The 11,838-nt window shown below is 44.3% G+C and overlaps 1 protein-coding gene across 1 annotated transcript; it reads left to right on the top strand.

Annotated features, from left to right (window-relative positions):
• Positions 1-5,673: 5,673 nt before the first annotated feature.
• cmtm8b (CKLF-like MARVEL transmembrane domain containing 8b) lies at positions 5,674-11,764 on the top strand. Its single transcript, XM_060053513.1, has 6 exons — positions 5,674-5,680; positions 7,011-7,108; positions 7,789-8,019; positions 10,234-10,407; positions 10,673-10,792; positions 11,555-11,764. The coding sequence occupies exons 1-6, from the start codon at positions 5,674-5,676 to the stop codon at positions 11,639-11,641; spliced, it is 717 nt and encodes a 238-aa protein (XP_059909496.1). The 3' UTR covers positions 11,642-11,764.
• Positions 11,765-11,838: the final 74 nt, after the last annotated feature.

Raw genomic sequence — 11,838 nt, forward strand, 5'->3', positions numbered from 1 at the left:
GCAGTTAACAAGCGCTCCAACCCTCACTAAGAACAGAGCAGTGATGGTTGAACCACAGTGAACTGCGGGAATTAGGTTCTTATGATATGAAAAGAACTGTACACCTATATTATGTCCATATGATTCACATACACACTCAAATTAGCATTGTCCATCGAATATCGGGAAAGCGTGGGTGTAAAAATAGCCATTGCCATCTTGTATTTCATTGACAATATCTCCCAAATCATACCTATGTTTCTCTCTGTAGCCTACATTATTTTGGACGATAAAACCCATTTGTTACGCGGTTTCTTTTGATAGATACGTCGTTTCTGTTTAAATGATTGTATTATTATGCAACTAGTTATTATTAGACTTTCCGTCTCTTTCCCTAGGAGGGTAAATGTTGATAATAAACCGACTAACACACACACAACACAAACACACACTAAATCGGTTCTTGTTCCCTTCCCGCCCAACCCATGCCAGGTGACATTTATTTTATTTTGTCGATTTTTATAGATCAAACCATTGGCAAAGTCGAGCAGGGGGGTTGAAAGAAAAAGGAATAAACCTACTAAACTAAAAAGATATTGAATCAGTCAACATGCAGGTTTTCCTGTATCTCTCTCTTACATTATGAGCAGGTCCATTTTGACAACACACCACACACATTCACTCTTACACACCCTCACACCTTTTGTAAATTTAAATCATAATTATTATTATATTATTATTATTATTATTATTTTATTATTATCCTGGACCCTTCTCTCTGCATGTTTAACTTCCTCTCCCTTTCTTCAGTGGATCCACCGTCTGTCCGGCTTCTCTCTGCGGTCGCGGAGCCCGACTTGACTTTCTCTTTGTGTTCTGATGTCGGCCGCCCCCTCTCCACACCACTACATGAGAGAGAGAGAGAGAGAGAGAGAGAGAGAGAGAGAGAGAGAGAGAGAGAGAGAGAGAGAGAGAGAGAGAGAGACAGAGACAGAGACAGAGACAGAGAGAAAGAGAGAGAGAGAGAGACAGAGAGAGAGAGAGACAGAGACAGAGAGACAGAGCGAGAGAGAGAATGAGCGAGAGACAGAATAAGAGAGAGAGACAGAGAGAGACAAAGAGATAGAGAGAGAGAGAGAGAGAGAGAGAGAGAGAGAGAGAGAGAGAGAGAGAGAGAGAGACAGAGAGACAGAGCGAGAGAGAGAACGAGCGAGAGACAGAATAAGAGAGAGAGACAGAGAGAGAGAGAGAGAGAGAGAGAGGAGAGAGAGAGAGAGAGAGAGAGAGAGAGGTGAAAGTGTTGGTTGATGTTGGCTGGGTGCGGATGGTGGGCTAGGAGGGTGCTGGGTGATGGGGAGGGAATGAGGGGGGGGGGGTTAACTTGTTATCAGCTAGAGAGGGGGAGGGGTGAGAGAGAGAGAGAGAGAGAGAGAGAGAGAGAGAGAGAGAGAGAGAGAGAGAGAGAGAGACATATACACGCAGTGAGAGAGTGACAGAGTGAGAGAGAGGTACAGAGAGCTTCAAGTCATCTGCTGAAATATTTATGCCGGTGCCAGTGAGCGATCCCATTCCCCGCTCAGCAGGCGGCAGCCGTTTGATACGTCCATCTCTCGACCAAATCTTATCTCTCTCTCTCTCTCTCTCTCTCTCTCTCTCTCTCTCTCTCTCTCTCTCTCTCTCTCTCTCTCTCTCTCTCTCTCTCTCTCTCTCTCTCTCTCTCTCTCTCTCTCTCTCTCCCTCCCTCGTGTGCGCAAGGTTATGAGCTCTTAATTGCAGACCCACAGTATGAGTCTGCCTGCCTTGTCTGTTTGTCTGTCTGTCTGCCTGCTTGTATGTCTGATTCTCTGACTGTCTGTGTGTCTGCCTGTCTCTCGGCTCTGAAGTGCAAACCCTGCCTCTACAACAAAACTAAGACCTATTACTGGGCTCCAGCGTGGCTGTATATACTGTAACTGATGCTATTTATACCATTACGCAAAATGTCAACACAACATCAAATAACCGATATTTGCAATAGCGCATAACCTTTGAATGAACAAAAGAAAAAAAAAAATGTTTACGGTTCTAATAACAAGCTGTTTATCCTGGACGCGTCCACGATCACATTTAGCCGGGCCAATCCAATCAAAACTCTCGTCCGTCGAGCTGATGCCAATCATACGAAGAAACAAAAAAAAAATGTGGAAGGTGAACAATGGTTTTAATGGTTCAGACCAGCCTTGCAGTCCAACAATAGAGTACCCCTGCTGGGTGTGATATTATGCAGATCCACCAAGGGAAGTGCTCTGTGTTTCATGAATCCCATGATGCAATAACAGGCAAGGGGAAGCCGAGCTATGGGGACACTTTGTGTTAATAAAGGTAAATCATTGCAATCGTTTATTTTTTAAAGTTGCCCGAGCGCTATTCAGACTTTAACGGCTACAGCGGTATTACAACACAACATAGCCTTGAGTAAAAATAGTTTCACCGTGTTTTAGTTATACAATGTTTTATTTAAAATGCAATTACTGTTTACTTTTTTCACCTGCTTGTCACACATTCGTTTCTGCTCAGCAAAATAATACTTTGTATGAACATCAGCAAGTTATGTGGAAATTCTGGATAATTTATTGTAATTTAAACAACACACACAAAAATCAATCTGCCACAGACCCTACAGTCACATTCTAGCAGAAAGAACATGTTAGACACATTTGGCTTGGTGGTGATTTGGTGGGAAAGTCCCTTGAGACAAGATGGAAAAATTAGTAGGCTACCGACCACTGAGACCGAAGGGACAGCGCCATCTCTGGTACAACTTTGTACGTTCACGGCAGGTCACTTGCTATTAATTTCGGCCAATCAGAATAAGTCAACAGCCGATGTCGGTGTTCGGATCGCTGGTTTGGCGAGTCGTCTGCTTAGTATGTTCGGTTATAGTACAGGGTTACTTTAATGACAACAAATACATTTGTCCTATATATTGGAAATCTAAGGCCTTGTGAGGAGTTCTTTGCTTCCTGCAGAAGTGGTGGTTCAAACTCAATCCCCCTATAGACACGAGCGGACAACCACGTCGTTGTTCTCCTCACACTTTGACCCGGGCTCTTCTCATTCATAAAATTAGACAGGGTTTTCCTTTTTGGTTCATCTCTCAACTCGAAGAAGAAGTGCATCAGAATAAGATGGGATCTGAGTTTTATGGTCACATCACATGGCTTCTAGAAATGAGGAAACGTGTTCCTAGAATTGTACAGAAAAAAGCGTCCTCTATGTATGGTGTGTAGTTGACAGGCTCCCTCCCTGTGGAGAGGAACAAGCGGTAATAGTAGCGTTAGCAGGCTAGCTCGTACCCTCCGGTGAACCGCACGTCTTTATTTAGAACTGATGGCAAAGCATGTGGTTTCAGCAGGGAGGGGTTGGACCTGTGGTAGCTAGGGATGTGAGTGTGTGTGTGTGTGTGTGTGTGTGTGTGTGTGTGTGTGTGTGTGTGTGTGTGTGTGTTGTTGCAGTATGTATTTGTGTGTGTGTGTGTGTGTGTGTGTGTGTGTGTGTGGATTAAAAAAATAATCTTCCACAGCAGGAAGCCACGCTGGCCAATTACTTAGTAACATCTGTGCTGGCAGCCATGCATCAGTGTGTGTGTGTGTGTGTGTGTGTGTGTGTGTGTGTGTGTGTGTGTGTGTGTGTGTGTGTGTGTGTGTGTGTGTGTGTGTGTGTGTGTTGAGTTTCGTGTGTTAGAAGTTTGGTGTTTTTTGCATCTCCATGCAGAGTAAGTGGCTAGTAGTGGTGGGTACAGCTGTGTATCTGGGGGTATACGTGCGTGCGTGCGTGTGTACGTACGTGCGTACGTGTGTCTGTGTGTGTTTGTGCCCAGGAGTAGAGCAGCTGACAGTGGTGAGGCTTTGTGTTAGAGAGCGATGGGAAATATAAAGGCTCCATGATAAAACAGCAGAGGTGACAGAGACAGAGAGACAGAGAGAGAGAGAGAGAGAGAGAGAGAGAGAGAGAGAGAGAGAGAGAGAGAGAGAGAGAGAGAAAATGCAAGCGTTCGGTCACTTCTACTCCTTGCCCTTTAAGTAATCTTCTTCGTGCACACTATTAGTTTGGATAGGGTTCGGTCATGCGACGCCATGACAACCAGCCAGACATAGGGTCAGTGTGTTGCAGATGGAAGGCAGGATGAACAGCTTCAGAGAGACACACCATGTGAATGTGATCGAGTACTCAGGGTGCATTCATTCGGAAGAATATGACTCTTATGTGGTACTAGCTCACACTCTCTTGTCTAGCCTGTTGCAAAGGGACAGAATGAGCAGAACAAATTGATGTTTTAGATAAATATGAGTAGGCGTGGCAGTTGGGAGAATCATCGCTTTAAGAAGGTACTACTTGAGAAGTACCTCGACATTTTCTATGTATTCTGTTCTCGAAAAATCTATGGTTGTCAATTGAATCAGCCCGGGTTTCATTTCAAGCACGGAAAACAACAAAAATGAAAATAATGGAAAAGCATGCCGTCTCCCTCGTACTCCTCTCTCTCCATTGCTTCATCGATTTCTGCTGAAGACCTTGACCTCCGCCACGACCATATCCAAGCTGAGGAGAAGAAAATTTCATCAATCTATTTTTTCATTGATTAACTTTTAAGATGTGACTCTCCAGGCACACTATGAAAGGATCAACCGAAAGGAAGCTAATTGTTCTCGATCACTGCGGACCACACAGTCGAACACTCCCATCCATCTTGGCTAGCGAAGCGTAGCCTTGTTAGCTTCAATTCCCTTGAATTAAACTAAATCAATAGAATGAGAAGGGAGAGAAAAAAGGGCAGAAATGAATAAACTACTTTTAAGATTAAGATTTGAATGCTTCTTAACAGTCTTGTAAATTACGTTTGTGTTGAATCCACCCGACTACAGTGCATTCAATCGTCGACAATGCTGAAAAAGAATTGCTTTTTTTCTTTCAGTTAACCCTACAGATTATTGTCATTCATTAATTTACATTTGTTTTTGTGTTAAACCGCATTCATTTAGCAATAGGATCAAATGATAGCCCCACGTGATGAACTGGATTAAAACCACAGAATGAACATAGACACAGAGAGGATAAGATTGCTAAATAGTATTGACTTTGCGATGTGCGCATCATTAACGGCTAGGCAAATTTATAATAGGTCTTCTATGTTAAAATAAATTTGAATACATACACACACACACACACACAAATTAATGTAAAAATGTAATTAAATCTTGGAAAAGTTAGAAGTTTATAAGTAAATAATAGAAAGAAAAGAGCCTGTTAAAATATAAGAATTGTTGGGTACCATGTAGTGTGTTGAAGATGGTGGATTCTCATATTTTTATGACAACTTTAACTTCTAATCGGAGCAGTCCCATATCAGAGGAGGTGGGTCAGTATTCTTAGTGGTAATATTGTCACCACAGTAGCCCTCAATGGTCTTTTGCACAGGAAACCATCCTGTGTAAAACATGCACACACAACACTGGTCCATCGATCCTATCCATATAGCTCAAGGGCCAACGTATTGTTAACCAAGCAATGTCCAGCGAGCACAATAACAAATACGCACAAGTATTCCGGGTGATCCGACGGCGAACATTGCAAGCAGCAACCAAATACTTCAACTGATTGCAGCGTTCTGTTTGCAATCTAGCAACCGAGTGTTCAGGTCCGGGGAACGGCCCTATGCCAAGTAGGTCTCTGCCAGACTCCTGAGTCAAACAGAAGATAAATGATCACATATTTCCTGCATGGTCCAATTATTGAATCATGGGTCAAGCATTTGGGCTATATTATGGGAAGGTAAGGTAAAGGTAAAGGCATATATGATCGCCATACTGCGGTGACCTTATAGGAAGACTGGGGAGTGGCCTATATCTGTGGGTTTGCTGCCATCTAAAGGAAAAAATATAGGCCTATAACGCTTTTGTAATGCACTGTTTATCTATCTATCCACCCCTACTTCCATCCAGCCATCTATCCATCCAACTCATTGCCGTGGAGAGCGATTATTGTTTTCTGACCTCTCTTTTGAATGGATGGATGTAAAACTGTGTTTTCACATAAACGCTTACATCACAGTACCAGGAAGTAACATGGTCTTCTCATCACATTGTGCTTCCTCATGGATTTCAACCTGGACAAAAGGGTCTAAAAGTAGTTGAGTGTATAGGTTCCTCTTAAGATCAAATAAGCCCTGGTTGCGCTGTGTCATTTATAGCCATTAGGCAGCAGCACATATAGGAAATCTATTGGCTCGGAGAGAAATGCTCTGGTGAGCGCTCCCGCTCCACTGTATTGACAATGCTTGACCATTAATAAGCAATGGAGCCCATACAGGATGGACCTTATAGCTCACGTGGAGGGGACTGAGTGCGAGACAGTGTGTATATGCTGCCCCCTGTTGGTCACTATAATCATCTGCGTTCTCTCGGTCCGTTTTATTAATCTGATACTGAACATGATTAAATTTCCCACATGGAGATGTGAAGTTTGACCTTTTGAGTCACTTTGGAACGATCTCATCCATTTGTTTCACCGACACATGACAACATTTAAATATTAGAAAGCCTTATTAATGAAAACGCTTGATTAATTAAAGTCAAAATTATCAATCGAAAAGCTTTTTAATCGCACGCTGAGAGACGTTTTCATACACAGAAACAAGGGCGTGTACAGGCACACACACACACACACACACACACACACACACACACACACACACACACACACACACACACACACACACACACACACACACACACACACACACACACACACACACACACACGCAAATCTATCCACAACATCAATCACTTTCAGTCACAGAAGGTTGCTCTTGCAGCCTTGAACTGTGAATACTAATGTAAAAAACATGTTATCTAATTAAATATGAAACTAAATTAAAGCTACAAGCCACCGGGAGACCGAAATCAAAAGGGAGAGGGTCGAAATAGAACACCTATTCCGTTCTTTTGACCCTGGTCCATAAGTACTGTAAACGTGTAAACATATCCCCATAGATACTCTCCTCATCAAGGCCCCACTCTACAGACGGAGAAGCCTGTTTCCTGGGTACACCGTCCTCCCCACCCTACAGACGGAGAAGCCTGTTTCCTGGGTACACCGTCCCTCCCACTCTACAGACACTGCAGCCTGTTTCCTGGGTACACCGTCCTCCCCACTCTACAGACACCGCAGCCTGTTTCCTGGGTACACCGTCCTCCCCACTCTACAGACACTGCAGCCTGTTTCCTGGGTACACCGTCCCTCCCACTCTACAGACACTGCAGCCTGTTTCCTGGGTACACCGTCCTCCCCACTCTACAGACACCGCAGCCTGTTTCCTGGGTACACCGTCCCTCCCCACTCTACAGACACCGCAGCCTGTTTCCTGGGTACACCGTCCCTCCCACTCTACAGACACTGCAGCCTGTTTCCTGGGTACACCGTCCCTCCCACTCTACAGACACCGCAGCCTGTTTCCTGGGTACACCGTCCTCCCCACTCTACAGACACTGCAGCCTGTTTCCTGGGTACACCGTCCTCCCCACTCTACAGACACCGCAGCCTGTTTCCTGGGTACACCGTCCCCCCCACTCTACAGACACTGCAGCCTGTTTCCTGGGTACACCGTCCCTCCCACTCTACAGACACCGCAGCCTGTTTCCTGGGTACACCGTCCCTCCCACTCTACAGACACTGCAGCCTGTTTCCTGGGTACACCGTCCCCCCCACTCTACAGACACTGCAGCCTGTTTCCTGGGTACACCGTCCCTCCCATAAGCCCCTCCCTGGCAGGACGACGGACGAGCCAAGCCCCGGCAGCGAGGGCTTCCTCTACTGGAGGAGCCGCCCCGCGCCCCGACAGAGACCCTCTGCACACCCAGCATGGAGGGAGCCGCAGTGGCCCCCCCCGGGCGGTCCCCGGGCCCCTCACCACCGGACAACTACCCCTCCATGTCCTCCACCCTGGCCTTCGATCAGCACCTGGCGGCCAGCCCCAAAGGACTGCTGCTCCTGGCCGAGATGGTAAGTGAGAGTGTGTCGAGTGTGAGCAGGAGAGTGTGAGTATAAGTATGACAGAATGGCTGTGAGTAGTGTGAGTATGAGTATGAGGGTGTGAGTATAAGTATGACAGAATGACTGTGAGTAGTGTGAGTATGAGTATGAGGGTGTGAGTATAAGTATGACAGAATGACTGTGAGTAGTGTGAGTATGACAATGACTGTGAGTAGTGCGAGTATGAGTATGAGAGTGTGAGTATGACAGAATGACTGTGAGTAGTGTGAGTATGAGTATGAGAGTGTGAGTATAAGTATGACAGAATGACTTTGAGTAGTGTGAGTATGCGTGAGTGTGCATATGAGTATACATGTAAGCATTGCAGAATGATTGTGAGAAGTGTGAGTATGATTATGAGAGTATGAGTATAAGTATGACAGAATGACTGTGAGTAGTGCGAGTATGAGTATAAGTATGAGAGAATGACTGAGTAGTGTGAGTATGAGTATGAGTATAAGTATGACAGAATGACTGAGTAGTTTGAGTATGAGTATAAGTATAAGTATGACAGAATGACTGTGAGTAGTGTGAGTGAGTATGAGTATGAGAATATGAGTATAAGTAGGAGAGAATGACAGTGAGTAGTGCTAGTAGGAGTTAGATTGAGTAAGTTTAAGTATAAGAGTATAAGTATGAGAGAGTGTGACTAGGAGTGAGTGTTTGTATGAGTATTCAATTTGTCTGTAGAGAAAACGGGGACAAAATCGAATAGTGATGGCTCTAGTAAAAACGTAACACAAAGGGCAGGATTAACCATCGAATACCATTGTATCAATGCCCTTTTTTTAAGTAAAATAAACTCGTGAAACATAACTTTAGTGTTTTCAACGTTCCAATATAAATGGTCTTCTTGCTGTTCACATGCAGCAGCCAATAGAGATGGATGCACATTTATGTAAACAGAACACAGTTCCTATGTTATCACATCCCTGCACATCCCACTCTTTTTGATCAAATCAGGAAGTTTACCAAACACAAAGCCATCCGCAGGACCTCTTCCTCCCTCTGCCTCAACATGCCCTTCCTTTCCCCAGTGAGCTGCAGGCTGAGATTTGGTAGGAAAGGTACAACCCCAAGATACCAGTTATCAGACCCTGGAGATGTTGCATTGACACATTCTATTTAGATAGAGCTTTGTTTTCCTATATCATGCACTGTCTAATGCCTTTGCGAGGAACACAAGTAAAATCCTTTAGAAGATATACATATACCGCAAGCTAGGTGCTTTAAGCATTGCTATCGGGTGGTTGCTATAACCACCAATACACACACCTCTTGGCCAGGTCATTCTTGCAAAGGAGATTTCAATCTCAACCTTTGTTCTCTACCTGGATAAAGGATTAATTGAATTGCTATGAATGAAAGAGGAACAATACAACCGTCTGCTTTTGTTAGCTGCCATCTTAAGGTTAAACATGCTATTTTGAACACTTCATGAGAGAAAGAATGCCATTTTCATATAGTCTTTATCGCGGGCGGTCTTGAACTTTCTGGGAGTGTTTTTGGTCTTTCTGTAACCTCTTTCAAGCTGAAGTGCAAATGATTCTAACAACGACGATTCAATGACACAAAGTAGCAAGCCTGATGTCCTTAGAATGAAATAATCCTAAATCCTACTGATTAATGTAGCCTTGTAAATACAACCAGCAAGTGGGTATTTTGTATGCGTTTCCTTTTATGTAAAGTATGAAACTCGCATGACCCTTAAGTCGCAGTCACAGTACATGGAGTCTCATATTCAATTCCAAACACAGTCATGTCGACTCCACTGCAATCAAATGGATTTGGGCCAGAAAAACCTTTTCCTGTCTGAAACCAAACAAGGGAGAATTGTTTTGTGGCGGGGCAGGAAGGGAGTGTTGTCATTGAAATAGGAAATCACTGCAGCTATTCATTATATATTTCTCTATTCAAGAAATAGTTTTCCCTTTAACAGTTGAGTGGCAACAGCAGACAACTGTGGAATATGATTGTGTGAAGTGCGGTTTAAAATCTAAACCATGAAATGGACAGGGGCAGTAAACTGGAAACAAACAATATTCACAGGCTGCATTTCAACTCACTTATATAGGACATACTTAATACCTGATAAATTAGTCTCAAGTAATAGCTCTTAAGTCATGCCTACAGCACCTGTAGGCCATCCAGCCCTCGGGAACCACTTCTGCCCTTCTCTTCCAGACGGGCGGTCTTCTGGTCTGGGTTCTGATCGGCGGGACGGAGTACTCCAGCGTTCCTGCGTTGGGCTGGGTGATGTTTGTGGCCATCCTCTGCTGGGTTCTCACCATCGGCCTCTTCATCGTCTTCCTCAGCCGGGCTCACATCAGGGCTACATGGGTCCCGTGGAACAAAGTGGTAACCAAAGACAAAGCCGTCAAAGTACTGACAAAAATGGCCGCAACTTTAACTGGGTCACCGTAAAACATGCAAAAGCCTTTCTGGTTCTATTATATGTGCACAAATATACATATGAACTGTTATGCTTTACAGAGGAGGTGAATTTGCGGACACACACACACACACACACACACACACACACACACACACACACACACACACACACACACACACACACAGTCTATGTTTTAATAATCGTATGTATGCTTTATCCTCCTTCTAGTCTGTGTGTTTTAATGGCAGTGCCACTGTGCTGTATCTGGTGAACGCAGCAGTAAGCACGGCGTCAGTCAGCAGAGCCACCAGGGGGCGCCACAACTACAATTGCTGGGCATCATCTGCGGTAGGAACTATCTTCTTCTGTTGGGACTTTACAAAGTATTGGTAAAGACTTTAACAGTATTTTCACGTAATTTCAGTCATTTTTGCATATTATGCCTTTAAATCTACTTCCCCACCTTAACTGGCAAAATGTAATGTTGTCATATAGGCTTCATTAACACAAAATCACATTTGGGGGGCCAACTCACCGGAAGTATTTCTCACACCTGAGGCTGTATCCCCGTTCCCTCGGTCAAGCCCCCGCTGGCCGCAGCATCATTAGTTCGTTTCCATGGTTCGTTTGCCCGTTAGTGAGTTGGTAGGGAATCATTCTCCTAATCGCTATGTAGTAGTAGCTACTACTAGTAGCTAAACCATATCCACGCAAAGTGACGTGTATGTGTCGCATAAACATAAACACGCAGACATGTGTTTGACAGTGTAGTAGGCTAGTTGCATAACGAACCAGTCCTAATGGGAACCGCTATGCATCCTGGGATATATATATATACACACACACATATTGTGTGTGTGTATATATATATATCTATATCTATATATAGATATAGATATATAGATATGTGTGTGTGTGTGTGTGTGTGTGTGTGTGTGTGTGTGTGTGTGTGTGTGTGTGTGTGTGTGTGTGTGTGTGTGTGTGTGTGTGTGTGTGTGTGTGTGTGTGTGTGTGTGTAAATATCAAATGAATGCCTTGTGTCGTGTTTATGTCAATAGCCGTTTCCACTTTACCGTAATGTCTATCCCTTCCCCTCCCCGCTGCTTTCAGCTCTTTGCGTTCCTGACGACACTGTGCTATGCAGGAAGTAGCTGGCTCGGCTACAGGGTCTGGAGAGCCGGCGGAGAGGAGCAGTAGCTCTGTCTGTCACCCTGGGAGACTCAATGAGGGTTTGGAACCAACACCACCATCCCGCACTGACTATCAAGATATAGTTATTATGTCATGACGGTTTGGAAATTAAACGATATTTGTATTTAATGTAATTCATATGAAACAACAGATGGTCCTTCACATACACCTGCACGATGGAACTATCTTGGGCTTCTGGGCTA

This window comes from Gadus macrocephalus, chromosome 6 (assembly GCF_031168955.1).
Source record: "Gadus macrocephalus chromosome 6, ASM3116895v1".
NCBI lineage: Eukaryota > Metazoa > Chordata > Actinopteri > Gadiformes > Gadidae > Gadus > Gadus macrocephalus.

Coding starts and splice junctions, on each gene's coding strand:
- cmtm8b (XM_060053513.1), top strand. Junction 7,109..7,788: donor CGGAGAAGCCTGTTTCCTGG/GTACACCGTCCC, acceptor CCTCCCTGGCAG/GACGACGGACGAGCCAAGCC. Junction 8,020..10,233: donor TGCTGCTCCTGGCCGAGATG/GTAAGTGAGAGT, acceptor CTTCTCTTCCAG/ACGGGCGGTCTTCTGGTCTG.